This window comes from Panthera leo, chromosome D1, assembly GCF_018350215.1.
Source record: "Panthera leo isolate Ple1 chromosome D1, P.leo_Ple1_pat1.1, whole genome shotgun sequence".
Taxonomy (NCBI): Eukaryota; Metazoa; Chordata; class Mammalia; order Carnivora; family Felidae; genus Panthera; species Panthera leo.
This window is the reverse complement of record NC_056688.1, coordinates 58,443,311-58,459,664: the sequence shown is the minus strand read 5'-3', so window position 1 is coordinate 58,459,664 and position 16,354 is coordinate 58,443,311. Positions and strand designations below refer to the sequence as shown.

General features: G+C 48.7%; 1 protein-coding gene across 3 annotated transcripts in view; it reads right to left on the bottom strand.

Annotated features, from left to right (window-relative positions):
- Positions 1-15,887, bottom strand: part of FCHSD2 (FCH and double SH3 domains 2) — a 303,773-nt gene extending 287,886 nt beyond the window's left edge. Inside the window, exons 1-2 of one of the 3 annotated variants that reach the window (XM_042906961.1) lie at positions 15,441-15,887; positions 2,244-2,341 (exon numbers count right to left, since the gene is read on the bottom strand). In XM_042906961.1, the coding sequence (XP_042762895.1) occupies positions 2,244-2,341; positions 15,441-15,455 (113 nt within the window). In that variant the 5' untranslated portion in view covers positions 15,456-15,887. Of the gene's footprint in view, positions 1-2,243; positions 2,342-4,059; positions 4,750-15,440 lie in introns of those variants that run through there. The other 2 variants (XM_042906962.1, XM_042906960.1) reach the window with 2 other exon arrangements.
- Between the last annotated feature and the right edge of the window lie 467 nt (positions 15,888-16,354).

Below are 16,354 nucleotides of genomic sequence, written 5' to 3'. Positions count from 1 at the left end.
GGAGACTGGCATATAAAAAGGCATGAATGTAAAGAGCACAATTAGATAACCAGAAGTCCTGAGTTGCCAGGGCAAGGAGATTAAGGAAGGATGAATAAGCATGAAATGGTAGTATTACGCCAGGAAAGGAAGCTTGTGGCTAGGTTGCAGAAGGCCATATATGCTACAACGAGGTGTATGATCTTTATCCAAAAGGCCACAGAGAACCCAATATAAAATAAACTGTTTTTATCTTATTATTTTTTTATTTTAGAGAGAGAGCATGCGCACAGGAGAGCAGGGCAGAGTGAGAGAGAATCTTAACAGACTCCATGCTCAGCGCAGGGCCTGACACAGGGCTGGATCCCACGACCCTGGGATCATGACCTGAGCCAAAATCAAGAGACGCTCAACTGACTGAGCCACCCAGGCATCCCAAACAACATTTTTAGAAAGCCAGCTGGTGACAATGTGGAAGACAGACATAAAAGGAGAGGTGGGGGGGGGTGGGGGGTGGGGGGGGGGTTAGAAAATATGAGAACACTACTGCAAGAATTAGGATATTATTGAAATAACGTAAGTGAAATGTGATAGGTCAGCAATAATAGAAACAACTAAATAATAGCACACCAAACTATATCAATTTAGCAGTGACTGTGTATCCCTATACTTGACCATAAGCTCCTATACCAAGGTATAGGCAAAAGGGGAAAAACAGAAAAGAATGTAAACAAGAAATCTCTAGAATATATAATTAGCAGGACTTAAGGACCACTGACCATCCAGACCCAACAGAAGATCTTTACTTACACACTAATTTGGCCTTTCTGAATTGCTTCTGAAAATTTATTACTTTCTTCATTTATAAATTTCTACTAAGATAGCTTATTTCACTTAATGGATGCTAAAAATTTTGAGTTTTTAACCATTTGAAGAGTTTCATGTATGTTACACAGGAATTATTTAAGTCTAAAAATTTCCCTGTGGCCACATGAAAAACAAAAAAATAAATGCAGAATACTTTTCAGTCAGAAAACACTGATCTTATCCAAGTTTGGATACAACTAACTTTATATACCTTACTAAGAAACCCTGAAAATACAGCAGAAATACTCACAAATAGCACCTAAATTAAATATGGGGGAGGAAAAAAGAAGCTCTTTAAACCTTTGGGCTCCAAACAATTCAGGTATCCAAACACATATAATTTTATTACAACACACAGTTCATATTTTTCATGAAACTAACATGTAATTATGCACCACAGGAAAAATAGGTAACTGATAAAGCTTACGGACCCAACTCCAATTTGATAAATGTGTTACTAAAGGGAAATAAGAATTGCAGCCACTCTGTTTCAACACACAAATTATCTTCCATCATTTTCTTTTAATTTTTTTTTAATGTTTATTTGAGAAAGTGACAGAGCATGAGCGGGGGAGGAGCAGAGAGAGGGAGACACAGAATCTGAAGCAGGCTCCAGGCTCTGAGCTGTCAGCACAGAGCCCGACGCGGGGCTCAAACTCACAAACTGCAAGACCATGACCTGAGCTGAAGTCACATGCTTAATCGACTGAGCCACCCAGGTGCCCCGCCCCCCCATCATTTTCAAAAATATGTTTGTTGAGCTGTCAATTTGTATTACAGGATTATTAAAAGAGTGGTGTTTCTTTCAGTAAAATGAGTCATGCTTCCCTCAATAAAGATGCTGATTTTCACAATGCTGGCAAGATAGTTTATCTGCTTGAAGTTATCTTAATTATGAATATAGGTAATGACAAAATATGATAAACACATTTCCCACTAAATTTAATGTTCAAAGACAAAATTATATTTGTCATGTTCTAACAAACAGTGTTAGTGTGCAATCATCTGAGGTTGACTGGCTCACCCTCAGACATTAACCATTAACCAGAGGTGTCAGTTAAAAAATCTATGTGAAATCATTAAAGTCAGTAAATGTTACAATTCAGTAGAAAGACTATTTAAGAATTTCTACTTCAATGATTATAATTTGACTAATAAACTTTTAAGACCCTTGTTTTTTCATGACAGTATGTGTAGGTCATAGGTTCCCCCACTAAAGGAAAAAAAGTTTGCATTGCGTTAGTTCCAGTTATAATTTCTAGCTGAGTCAAAGCTCTAACAGCCTTAAAGCAGGAAATCCAAAAGGAAATTCCATCATTAGTTCCTGGGGCTTGGTAACTCAATGGTTCTTTGAAACAAAGATATAAAAGTTCTCAAACTATTTACTATAATCTTACCTCATATCTTCAAGCAAATCACATTCTGCTTGATGTTTGGCTTGAAGTTTTGTCATCTGCTCAACTTGAGTGTTTTTCAGTTCTTGTGTAACTTTCACCTAAAATATATCATACATTTATGAAGGCCTTACTGCAACCTTAACAACAAAATAATTAAGCAAAATACTTAATACTTGTCAGAATATAGAACTCTTGCTCACTTCTGTAAAGGCCATAAATCCATTATTAGCCACCTTATTTTGTTCTACTGACGATACTTAATGAGAAAACTAGGCAAATAACCTGAAAGAGGTTAAATGAAAGTAAAAGAGTATAAAAATTACACAATGAATAAGTGCAAAATAAGCTTCCAGTCATTCCATTTCATGCACAAGCTCAGTACACATGTAGTAGATCTTCTGAAGAGTTTTACAAGGCCCCTGTCTTCTATTTCTTCCAAAAAAGACTTAAAGATTTCAACCACCAGGGGAGGTGAGCTGAGTATAGATGGCAGAAGGGAGTATAGGAATGCCTAATATCTAAGGACCGAAATTTACACAATCATGAAATCATATGCATAAATTGACTACATAAATTATTCCATAATGGCTGCGAGAAAGCACACTGTCTCTCAGGATGATGCCCTCCACTCGCTGACAGCCCATCAAATCACAATCTCTTTCTCACAAAGGAGAAAGCAAAAGTGACCTTCCAGCATATGCAGTGCTTTTAAGCCACCCCAGCAAGCCGGTCCCCGTGGCGGCTCCACTTCAAACAGAACAGCAAATGCAAGCTGGCCAGTGCCTCTCGCCAGGGTTCCAGGTTACAGTGGGCCTGGAATCCGCCCCCCCAACCAGAGCCGTGCTAACCCGGAGGGGTGGGGGGTACATGTGTGAAAGAAAAAAAGACTCACTTAACTGGAGAAACCCGGATTAAGAAAGAGAAAGAAGCAGACACGAGCGAGTTAGGTTTGTCCACGAGGGGAGGACAGAACAGCCTTCTCCACCCAATGCCCAGAGTAGACACTAAGTAACCATCTGCAGGATTAAAAAGACAAGGACACAGCCTCAGCCCCTGGGAACGCTGGGGAAGAGGACAGTGAAACAGTTCTCGAAGGGCGCTGGGGGGAAGCGGCTGACACGCCGGGAGCACCCGTCACTCCCACCCCAAGCCCAGATCGCCGTGCACACGCCACGCACTGCCCATTTCACGCTCTCTGGGAGCAGCACCACTGCCTCAAGGCCCCCTAGCTGGAGGGGCGGGGCAGGATTGGGGGTGGGGGGAGAAAGGCATAATTTCTTGTTTTCCCCTGGGGTGGGGGGCGGTAACTAGTCCAACTTCTCGGCCGCCCCGTGGGAAAAGCAGGCCGAACCTTACGGCTAAGACTAGAAACAAATTCCCTGAAAATTTGCAAACGGACGAGGGTGGCGACAAGCAGCTGGAGGGCTCAAATCAGGCACAGACTAAACAATCACACAAGCACAGGCTCTGCAAAGCTGCAGGGGCTCCCCGCCTCCCCTAGGTGCAGCCCCGAGAATGCACTTTGCAGCGAGCAGCACTGCCATGCGCGCGCGCACACAAATGCACACCCGAAACTCTGTGAAATGTCTAGGGGTCTCCAGTGCGGTGGAAGGGACGAGCCCGGGTCGCCCCTCCGTCGGAAAGACACCTCATTCGCGTGGCCCCCTCCTGGAGCCGCCCGCAACTCGGTGACAAGCCCGAGGCGACGGCGGTCACGGCCCCTAGCGAAAAGGGGGAGGGGACGCAGCGGGTCGCCCCAGCCGCGTCCCTTGTACACATCCCTCCCAAACCCAAAGCCCCCCGGCTGCACTCTCACCTTCCTCGGCGGCGGCTGCATGATGCTGAAGGGACATCAATCCTCCCCCGACGGCGGCGTCAGCTAGGACGAGGAGGTGGAGGGCCGTGCGGAGGGGAGGCCCCGCAAGCGAGTCTGTGTGTGTAAGGAGAGCCTGAGAACGAGAACTCCCCCGGCAGGGAGCAAGGCCGGCGGGCGGCTGGAGGACCCGGGTCGGAGGGCGAGTGTGAAGAGAAGGAGGAGGAGCGCCGGGAAGGCCTGGGGCTCGGACGGCCCGGGGGGTGTGTGAGGGAAGGAGGCGGAGACCGCAAGGGGGCGGGGGCCCTAGAGCTGGGGCGCAGGGTCTCCTAGCTCGCCGAGCGGCTCTCGAACAGCAGCGTCGTCCGGCTCCCCGCCCGCCGGCGCCGCAGCTCCTAGCAGACGCGGCCCCCCGCCCCCACTCAGGCAGCCCAGCCCTCGCTGGGCCCAGCGCCCCCGCCCGTCCCGGGGAAGTGGAAGGCGGCGCCGCGCTCTCGGCTTCGGCTCCTCCACTCAGGCCGCGGGAATTTCCGGCCCCACCAAGTGGCGCAGCGCCCCGCTCCGGCGGCGGAGGGGACAACTCAGTCCAGAGCTGGGTTCGAGGGGCCGGGCCACACTGCAGGGAAGGAGCGTGGCGGCGGCGTGGGGCTCTGGATCTCGGTGGGGGGGAACTAACGGATCGGTCGGGGAATAGAAGGGATAGAAACGCTAGCGGAGCACGAAAATCCCCCCCCTCTCTCCGAGAGTGGCACGTTCCAAACGCCTCTTGTCCTCCCTCCCCCACACTGGGAGCCAGACGGGGGCTTCCCGCGCGCTTTCCCGCCAGCCGTCCGGGCACGCGCCTGCAGTCGGAGCCGCGCACGTGGGCGGGAGAGAGCTCCGCGCCGACGCACGCGCACAAGCCGCCCCCACCTCCTACAGGTTTTTGGGCCGCAGCGTTTCTGTGTCCGTGTGTGTGTGTTTAGGGGGACGACGCTCTGAAGTTTTTACCTTGGGGCGGAGGGTAGCATGCTTGTAGCTGCAGGGGAGTTCTGTTTTTTCCTTCTTTTCGGTCCTCAAACACCCCTCTCTGGTGAGCGAATGGGTTAGCCAAATAGGCAAGCATGAAAGGGGCGAGCGTGGACAAGTCCTTTCTCAGCGGGCCGCAGGTGTCTGACTGTTGTGGGGGCGGGACAGGGGGGTGTCTAGTTGCCTTGCAAAGGAGAAAGTGCTCTCTGGTGCGGGGCATTCAAGTCAAAGAGCACGGACTCTCTGCTGGAAGGGAACCTCGAGGTTAAGACCAGGATCCCCAATTCACAGATAGGGAGGCTAATACCCTTAGAAGAGGGGAGACATTATGTAGGTCACACAGCACGACTACACTCTATGGGTCATAAACGTGTGCCAATGATAACTGTGAGAAAAAGTAAAGGAGGCAGCAAGGGCAACGGAGGGAACTCGTGTCTGGGAGTCAGGACCTCTGGATCTCAGTCCACTCTGCCTGCCTCTATGTAGCTGGGTATGTAGCTCCACCTTCCTCATCTGCCAGTGAGGCTGTTCATCCACGCAGCCCCCTCCCCACACATCAAGACCATCTGGGGGTAGGGTTTTCAGCCTTTCTTGAGCTGCTTAGAAGAATGAAAATACCTCTTCCGGAGCCACATGGATGTGCGAAGAGTGAACTAGATTGCCCCACAGTTTTATCAGAAGTTGGAGTACCGGACACCTGTTCTCAGAAGAGTAGTCAGGCAAAAGAGGAAAGTGAGGCCTGGAGAGACCCAAGTATATTGCCCAAGGCCACAACTGGCGAGAAATTGGTTCAAGATGGAACTTGAACCCAGGTTGTTCACACTGAATTACCTAGATTCTTGTACAAGAAGGCTATGCATGAGCTAGATTGTGTAGGAACCAGGAAATCAGGCTTGCTTTTTCTAATTTCCTTGAGGCCATTCAAAAGTCAGCCCTTCACCAGAGTCCTCAATTACCATCAGGGAATGCCTGGGGCAATGGAATAAGTGGGTGGAGACCCAACTCCCCGACAGCTGTGGGGCAGCAGCTAGAGCCCAGGCAAGAGGTAGCCAGGCTGGGCTCCAATCTCCGCTCCAGCACCAATTAATTGTGAGGCTTTGAGCTAGTCAGTTTCACTGCTTTCAGCCTTTACTTTCTGGCTTGTAAAATGGGGATATAATACCAGCCCCACAGGCTTGTATTAATAGAATTCCTTCTACCACAGGCTCTGGCACATAGTCGGTGATCAATAATTGCTTACTGATTTATCATTCATTCAAAAAACATTTGCTGCGTCCTGCTTTGTGCCAAGCCTTGTGCCAGACACTGGGAATACAGATTCTTAAGAGCAAGACAGAATCAGCCTCAGCCTTCACCAAGGCTGATTTCCAGACCAGCCATTCCATGCATGTTACTAAGATAGTGGGGGTGGGGTGGGGGGTGGGTAACAGTGCTTTCCTAGACACAGTGTTATGCACACAAAGGTGCTTTACAAAGATTTGCTGGATCTTAGTCCTGGGTGCAACTAGTCTGGCCCAGAGATTATCCTCCCTTCACCTCTCTTTTATAGAAGTGAGGACTAGGGGTATAAAATTGCTAGATGTTATGAGATTCGGGATCTAACCTCTACTACTGATATGCTGGGCCTTCTCTGAGCCTTGGTCCCCAACCACAGAATAAGGTAAGTGAATGAGCCTGGAACTTAGTAGGCTCTTCACAGATGAAGTACAACCCTGGGGCTTTATTTTATGGGTTTAGGAGGGCATCCTCCACCTGATTTGCCATTATTCTAAAACCAGGAACGGCATTGACTTTCAGAGATGATTTTCTTTGGAGGTGTAATAAATAACAGGCAACACCAGATGGACTTACCTGCTGGGTGCTTTTTCAAAAATGTGGTTTAAAACAAGAAATGTGTTTAACATTTACTAAATGCCTTTCCCAAAACCCCAACTTTCATATTACTTTTCTGGGCTAATCTTCACTATAATCCTGTGAAAGAGTGTTATTTTATTCATTTTACAAATGAGTAACTGGAAGCTCAGTGAAGGTAAGTGATTTGCCCTGAAGTGATGGATTTGGGACCAGAATCCAGTTCTCCCATTTGCCTCTTGTTCAGGGAATTGAGAGTTCACCCAGGAAAAATGCAGACTCAGGAGGATACAACCGTATATTCCTAACTTCACAGGGATGGGAAAGGGATTTCTGTGACTTATACAAGCCTGACTTAAAATGTACCCCTTTGAACCAGGCTGGGAACTTCCAGAGCCTTGCTCCTGTAGTGCAAGCAAGCACTGTGCTACCAGATGTAAGATCCCTTGACACTGTTTGGGGGAAATACCACAGAGCTGTCCTGTGACCACAGAGCAGCATGCGTTATAGCCCCAGAGACCGAACTGGGACTGGTCTCAGCTGTATTTAAGGAAGAAGGTTTTCCAGACCAACCTGCCCTTAGAAGGGGTGAGCTCCCCCATCCCTGGAGCAGTGCAAGTAGATGCTAACTCCCTTCCATCAAGGAGGCCACAGGTGGGATTCTTACCCTGGGAAGGAATTAATAACAGCTACCATTTATTTTGCCTCTTCGATGTTTCAGGGATTGAAGTAGGCATATTATTTACATTGTTTCTAACCTTCACAACTTCTCATGATACATATGACCCCGTTTCACAGATTTCACAGACTAAAGATCAGAAGTGAAATGACCAGCCCAAGGTCACACAGCTAGGACAGGAGAGCCAGGCCTGGCCCCTGGCTTCCTGTGATTCTGAAGCTATGCTCTTCCTCCAGCATGCTGCTGTACAATCTCCCAGAAGGAATGTGATTCTAAATTTAAGTGAGATCCAGGATTAAAAGCTGACTAGAGCAGGCATATGAGTGAGCATTGAAAGATAAGCTATCCCAATATTCCACAGAACTCCCAGGGGAAACTGCAGGGATATGAAGTGTGCAGCAGCCCTTGAGCATGATTAGAATGTGAATGGCACCCCACCACAGTTCAAAGTGGCCACCCAGGACAGATTGGCACTCCACCCAAGGCTCTAGAGATGGTGGCCACCATCCCATATGCCCAGACTGTACCAATGCACTTCCCACCCTCCTCACAGCTAGGGTTCACAGCCCTCACTCCATTTCCTGCTGTCTCATTATCTGCCACTCACATTGGTTCAGGCTGCTGGGGAATACCTATTAGCTCATCCAAATGCTAGCTATTCCCTGTTTGAGCCCCACTGAGGCTAGCTGATGCTGCTGTTACAAATAATGCAGTCTGTGGATCCTATCCCCATTACCTCCCTTCTACCCTAATCACCTTTCTTTCCCCTGTACTTCCACTCCCCACCCCACCCCCCCCCCCACACACACCTATCAACCTTTGCTCCTGCCTAAACTAATTTCCTCAACACAGCCCTCTGGTAAACCTGGTATGGGAGTATGCCCGTCTCCTCCATTAGCTCTCAAGACAGAATCACAGCCTGCTGGAATGACATCTCAAGATCAGTGGCCAGCAGAAGAGGACCGGGGCTCTTCCTAGGACACAAAGTGAGTTTGTGGCAGAACTAGACCTTGAATTCCATCCAACATTACTCAACCTCAACCAGTCCCTTATTCTGGGTTCAGTCATAAGCAGGTCTCTGGGATGAGACCCAGGCCCTGCACTCCAGGAGCTCCCAATCTCAACACACAGACCAAAGATCTCAGCAGTGTGCCCCGAACACACAGGGCCCAGATTCCACCAGGTGGTGACAGGGATCTAAGGCCAGAGATGGGTTCCTGAGAGGCAGGCACTGGGACAGTGAATTATCTGATCAGCCTGTGCCAGGGAGTGTTACAACTTGGTGGGGATGGGAGGGGGGGTGAGAGGACAGCCAGTCCCAGGGCTATAGCAGGAGCGGACAGTCACATGGTTTTGATATCAGGAGGCAGGCAACCAAGGTTCTAGCCCTGTCTTTGCCAGGCACTTTGTGAATGTGACCTTTTGCACATCACAAATTCTGTCCTTCCTCCTAAGGAGGTGGTACAGGTTAAGTGAAATAACAGGTATGTGATCTGTAAAGAACTGAGGAGCTATGTAAGCTAGCGACTGCCTGCCTTGGGATACATCAGGGAAGGCTGAATGACCACTTATGCAGGACACCAACGAGGGCCTTCCCACTGGGAGCTGCACTGTGATTACAACTCTGGGAAACTTGGACCCATGGGTAAAACAGTCAGGTTTGGGAGGAGGGTTGACATCAAAGGGATTGGGGGTCAGGCAAACCTGGGCTAGATGTTTGGTTCCTCTTCTGCCTAGCTTTGGGTTCTTGACCGAGTTCTGAAATCTTTCTTCAACCCAGTGCCCTCGTCCTTACAAGGGGAATAATGACTTTTGGCTGGGTTGTGGTGAGAATTAAAAATGGAAATGTTTATATAAAATGCCTGCAACTGTGCTGGCCCACAACTGTGAGTTTCCTTTGTATGCGCATGTGTTTTCCTTCAGTTTCCCTTCATTTTGTTCTGGTTTTGTTTGTAAATTTAAAAAGCAAAACACAAAAAGAGAAATTCCCATGGGAGGGGGTTGAGCCCAACTACAGTCCCAGTTTTGCCCCTGACTCACCCATGAAGACCTGGGAAGTCCCTGGCCCTCCCTCCACCTTCATTTCCTCATCTGTAACACAGGGGCTTCACCAGGGAGTTTCTTCAAAGCCCAGCCTGGCAGCTTGAGATGCTACTCCTTTGTGAGTCCCTTCCCTGGAGAGGACCCCCCAGGCCGAACCGGGGCGGGGGACAGGCAGTGACCAGGGGAAGGAGATGGAGTTGAAGGGGAGGGACAGCAGGATTGGGAGGTGGCAGGTCTACAACCACTGTGTGCTGGCCTGTGAAAGGAGGAGGCCCCACTCAGCTTAGGAAGCCTGCCACCTATTTTCCCATAGCCTGCCCAGTTAATGCCAAAACAAAACACACTTGTCTGCTCCATGCTGGAGGGCAGTGGGCCAAAATGAATGTCCTGGAGGGCTGGCAGATGCCCTGGCATCCTGCCTCTCCTCCCTGGGCACCCGCCCTTCCCCTGTCTGCAGCACATCCACACACCCGTGGCCTGTGGCCTGGGCGAGCTGAACACCACCCCCAGCCAAAGCTGGCCCAGGGGGCGGAGAGGAGCTTCCTCAGGACCTGCACTTCCCCTCTCAGTTTCAGGGCTCTTAAACAGACACTCCCAACACCTAAAGCTGCCTGTCTTTCCAGTCCGGCCTTGGCCCCGAGATGTGATCTAATTCTTGCCGTGCTGCTGTGGGCAGAGCGCATGGCATCAGAATGCTGGGAGCTGCTGTCAGGCACTACAGGAGGGAATTCCCTGGCTCAGGAAAGCTCTTCCCGTGGAAGGGAGCAGGTGGTGAGTCTCCCTGAAGAGACAGACACCGCCAACGCTATAGGCAGAGCCAATCCTGGGATAAGAAGCATCAAATCCACCACCCCCACCTTCTCTCTGATGCTTGTCTACGCTGGACACAGTAATAATAATAGCTTATACTTTATAATAGTTACTGTGTGTCGGCATTCACATAAATAATTTAATTCTCACAACAACTTTGAAGTAAGTACTATTATCAGCCCCATTTTACCCTAAGGTCATTCAGCCGGTAAGTGGCAACCTGAGATTTCTACCAAATTCATTAGGTCCCTGGGCTGTGCTGTTAACTGCTATGCAAATCTGTCACCAGAATATGGTATTCCCTGTAAAACCCAAATCCAAACTTGGAACGCGGCAAGATGTTTGCACTGGTATCCTAGAACCTAAGCATTTACCCAGACTCGCCTGAAGCTGAGAATCACCAAGGGGTGCTTGTTTAAAACACAGGGCCCTCCTTTGAGGATTCAGTAAGTGATGTGGGAAGAGGCAGTGCCTGACATGTGGAAATTGCCCAAAAAATAAAAAATAAATAAAAGTATTTGTTAAACGAATGAATGCCCTGCCTTCTCTGAGTCTCCGTTCATCTCTAAAATGGGGTTTCAGTTCCCCACCCTGCTCCATCTCTAAGTGCGGCTGTATGTGGAGCCTGTGTATCTGTACCAGCTTTGCTTGGGCATGAGGAGTTGTTTACAAGCACACCCACTGGCTCCTAATAATAGCTGTAATAACAATAGCTAACATTTCTTGAATGCTTATGGAGTACCAGGCACAGTTCTGAGGGCTTTGACTGTGTTAACCCACTGATTCTCACAACACCCAATTATTTAAACTTTAAGGATAGAGAAACTGAGGCTCAGAGAGGTTAAGCAACTTGTCCATGATCACACAATTAGTAAGAAGCAGGATTTGAACCCAAATGGTCCTACTCCAGTGTCCAGGGGTTAACTACTCTGTCATAGTTTCTGGACACACCCAGCCCCTCCTCTTGGGAACTGGGCTGCCACAGTTGGGCCAATGGTTATTGTAGTATTCAGGAAGGAGAGAATGGAAAATTAAACTAACAGAATCAAGATTTAGAACCCCCTCACTATTGTTTGAGCCTGAATAAGAAATTCCAAAGCACAAGGGCACCTGGGTGGCCCAGCCGGTTAAGGGTCCAACTTCAGCTCAGGTCATGATCTCACAGTTTGTGAGTTTGAGCCCCATGTCAGGCCCTGTGCTGACGGCTCAGGACCTTGAGCCTGCTTCAGATTCTGTGTCTCCCTCTCTCTGCCCCTCCCCTGCTTGCGTGCACGCTCTCTCTCTTTTCTTCAAAACTAAATAAACATTTAAAAAAATTTAAGAAATTCCAAAGCACAGAATCAAAGTGCTATAGTAGTTCCATGTGGGGAAGGCTGCCTCTATCTACAACAGGGGACCCCGAAAGGCTGCCCTGGAAGGGGTCTTAATGCACAGGAGGTAGACACTCCCAGGAGAGCAAACAGCACCGGCTGGATGGGCTGAGCCATGTTTGGGAACAGTCTGACTATCCCAAGAAATGAGCCTACAAAGGTGGACTGCAGTCTTGGGTCTCCCACTTGGATATTTGCTCTAAATTTTTTAAAGCAATCTTCCTTTATGATGTTTATCACGCTCTGTAATAGGCATGTGTATTGCCCATCTCACCCATCCTGTCAATGCCTCCATCCCCACAGATCTCTGGAGGAGATCTTGTTTGTCACTATATCTCTAGCACCTGGGACAAGGCATGCTGGATGGATGGACTTGAAGGCCTGAAGTCCCAAAGGTTTATCAGCCATGGAACATTAAGTGTGGGAAGCCAGGTCACAGAATAGAAGGCCCAGGACAGCATCTTAAGGAAGGGCGTACCCAAGGGCCTGTACAGGCCTGTCTTCTGTTCATATTCAGCCCTCTGTCCTCACACACTGCACTGGGCCTGTGACCTCACTGTTACTCCTCCCAGATGGTTTGTGAATGTATTGACCATAAAGGAGAGGATGGGCAGGTCTGAAAGACAAGGCATCTTGGGCTGGGTCACACTAACTCCATCACCTTTCTTCCCACTTGGCACTCAGCTTGGGGTCTTGGTTAAAAGCTCAGTCAAGTTTTTGGGGTTGTTTTTTTTTTTTTACTTTTTTTTTTAATCTTTATTTATTTTTGAGAGAGAGAGAGCACGGAGAAACAGAGAGAGAAGGAGACACAGAATCCAAAGCAGGCTCTAGGCTCTGAGCTATCAGCACAGAGCCTGACGCAGGGATTGAACCCATGAACCACGAGATCATGACCTGAGCCGAAGTCGGACGCTCAACTGACTGAGCCACCCAGGTGCCCAAAAGCTCAGTCAAGTTTTAAGTCAGGCTGACCAATTTGAATTTTGGCCCTGCTACTTTCTAGCTATGTGGCCTTAATTGTATCATCTAGCTACTGCATACTCTCCAACATCATCTCACATTGGTCCTGTGACCCTGGGCTCAGCTCTCATTCTCTCTGGGCCTCTGTCACTGTGTAAGTTGGGATGGTTACTCTTGAGGCCCCCATGGCTCTACCGTTTTCTAGTTCTGTAACAATCAAGACTAAACAGTGTTTTCTAAGTGATAACAAAATGAATGTAAAGGTGAAGCTTGGGCTTTTCTCCCTGGGGCAACCAGAAAAAGCTTCTCCAACCCAGCAGTGATCACAGAGAAATAACTGGGTTAAGGCCATAGGCATCATTCAGATATTGCATCTGTGTGACAATTTTTCACACCTCTCTGGTGTTAATCGAGACAGTTAATCTCTATTTGTGCCACCGCCCTCCCCCTCCCAGACCCTTGGCCTTGCACTGTGTCCAAGGAGGCTGGGACATTTGGGCTTCATCACCAGGACCCCTTGCCAATTGAGTTTCACTTGGGTTTGGACAATACAATAAGAAAACAGGACACCAGAGGATGAGAGAAGAGGAAGTTTGGGCTATTTCTCCCTCTGCTCCTTTCCTGCTTTGGTGCTTTTTCCACTTCCTTCTTGATCCTATTCCTGCCAGCCAGCCCTACTTCTCACTGGGCTTCAGTAACATGATTCCCACCCCTCCTTCAGCCCTCATCTCTGGGTAGGTGCCTCGCCATCCTTCTGTTTGTTCCTTTCACCTGCCCACACCTCAGTACAGCAGTTCCTTCAGTAAATCTCTTCACTCCAACCTTAGAGGTGAATTGCTTCCTGCCAGCCTCCTGACTAACCTAGGACCCTCCACCTGGATCTGCCTATTTGACTCATAATTCAATACATTCCTCAGAACAAAGAACCAATCAGCCTAGCCCATAAACAGCCCTCCCATGTGCCTGCTCTAGGGGAAAGCATGTGCAGTGTGGCTCCTTTGGGGCCCCCAGAGTCTGATTCTGACTTACTGTCACTCCTAAAGAACTCCTGTGGGCAGAGCCTGATGAGAAAGGGACACCTGCACCAAAGTAACATTGACTGGCATGGTGAACCAAGACCACAGAATGAAACATGACGGAGCCTCAAGACGGAGCGTGGTCACATCCCCACTTAGGCAAGGTGGGTGGCAGCGCTATGGGAATCCAGGAACCTGCACTGCTCAGGGAAGGCTCCCTGGAGGGCAGGGCAGAGCCTGGTCAGGCACCATAGGGTGCTGGAAAGGCAGAGAGAGGAAGGAGGAAGAGTTTAGCTCAGGAGAGAGTTGAGCAAATGCTTGGCAGGAAGAAGTGGGATTCATGAGGGCAGGAGTGAGGGCCAGGGACTTGGTGGGGCACACCACGTTCAGTAGCAGACTGCCCCCCTTGGCGTCCCTTGGGACATAGCCCCTTCCTTACCCTGCACTAGCCTGGATCAGGGCTCCCACATTCCCTCAGGAGCTATCCCACCTTCCTCTGGCTTGAGCTGCCTGTCACCCTAATCCTTTCACTTCCTTTGCTAACCACACCTGCCCAGACCACAGCCATAGCAGGACCTAGGTTTCAGTTCTCATTTCCTCAACATCTCTGTAGTCTCCTGAAAAGTTTCAATTTCTCAACAGGGGTTGGGTCTGACACTGATCTAGATGCCTCCTTATCATCATTCCTGCCTCTCCCCCAACCCGGGTCCACTGCCCTCCTAGCAGCAAGAGCAAGCCTTCTAATATGCTATTTTTACCATGCACGCCTCTGCTCAAGACCCTTCTATGGCTCCCCCTGCCCTATAAAATAAGCCCCACATTCTAACATGACATTCTAGGCCCTTCACCTCATGACTCCTGCTAGCCTCCCTGACCTCATCAGTTTCACGATGTCAGACACTCTTTGTTCCAAACACAACATGTATATGCATTTTTCCAGAATTCATCAGGTTCTTTTAGCAACTTCACACTTCTGAATGTGTTCTTCCCTCTGCTTTCAGCCTTCTCCCCTTTTCTCTGCCTGATAAACTCAAATTTGCTCTTTAAACCCCAGGTCAAAAACCTACTTCCTCCTGCCATCAGGTCAAACTTAATGCTCCTTCACAGACTTGTTCAGTTATTGATGACAGCACTATGTTCCGGCTGACTAGACTTCTATCTAGTTATGTCTTTCTCAACTCCCCCTTCTTTCAAGTCTGGCCCAGCTGGACTGCTGTTTTACTACGTGACCTTGGGCAAGTCACTTTACCTTCTCTGGAGCTCTCCCTGGGCCTCCAGGCTGGGTTAAGTGCTCTCTGTTGAGAGTTTTTCAGCACTTATATGTATGTTGATAATCATGATGTATCCCATGATTCTGTAACTATCTTCTGCCAGACTATGAGTCCCTTGCTGTCAAGGAAACCTGCTAGATTCCTTGTAGCCAAATTGTCTCTGTATTCCCAATGCTCACCATTCCAGAAATCCTTACATGGCACAAGCAAATTTAATCCCAATTCCGTTTTTGCAAGTATGGAGACTGGGCCCAAAGAGGCACAGAGATTTGCCCAAGGACATGAACCAGTTTCAGGGCTTTTTCCGCTGCCCTCCCCCAAGTCCTTGGGCCAGCCTACTCTCTGGACCAGAGAGCGGGCCAGCACCAGTCCTCACCTGTTGCTGTCCCATGGGCTTTCAAGGTAGAAGATACCAGATGCTCAGTTTTACTTCCCTCCTGACTGCAGAGTGCTGAGAGCAACTGTCAGATCTCAGGCACTTCCGTTGTACTCAGAGCCAAGCTTCCTTTTCACTCCTTCCGTGGGTAGCAAACAAACCAAGGGCCACACACAGCCTCTGTGCCAGCTCCTGGGGAGTTCTGTTTCTCCTTAGGGGCCAAGCCCAGCTTTGTGGTGGACTCTCCCTAAAGATAGTCTCTAGCCTTGGAGTTTGTGGCAAAAAAGCCTCGTTACCCAAAACCCTGGAAGATTGGAGTCTGGACCTTGATGAAATGTCATATGACCTGCATGGGTTGGGGAAGTCTCACGTGAGGAAACTTCTACAGAATCATAAACTCTTAGAATCCTTGATGGAAACTATTCATTTTGCAGATAGGGACACTGCGGTCCAAAAAGGAGTTTTCCCAGAGCAGAAACCCAGTGGTATACCGGAGAGCATTTATTTGTAGGACAGCTTGAACTAAATGGTTCCAATCTGTGTTGCTCTTAAGTGCTTTTGTCAATGTAATACTGCTTTGTTTTTCTATCTCCCTTCTGCTGGCCCATCAGGTGCTTCTCTCTCAGGACCTGCTTGCAAGAGGAACTTCTCACCCCCAAGGTGGCTGACAGCTAACCTGTGAACTGTTTACAACAAGATCACCAAAGGCGCAATACTAATGTGTAAAATATGAGTAAATGGGCTCAGATCAAGTGCCTGAGGGACATCTTTGGGACATCCAGGAGCCTTTTATGCTTAAAGTTTGGTTTCTTTATTATGATTATTAATTATTATTATTATTATTATTATTATTATTTAAATGTTTATTTTTGAGAGAGAGAGAGAGAGAGAGCAGGGGAGGGGCAGAAGTGGGG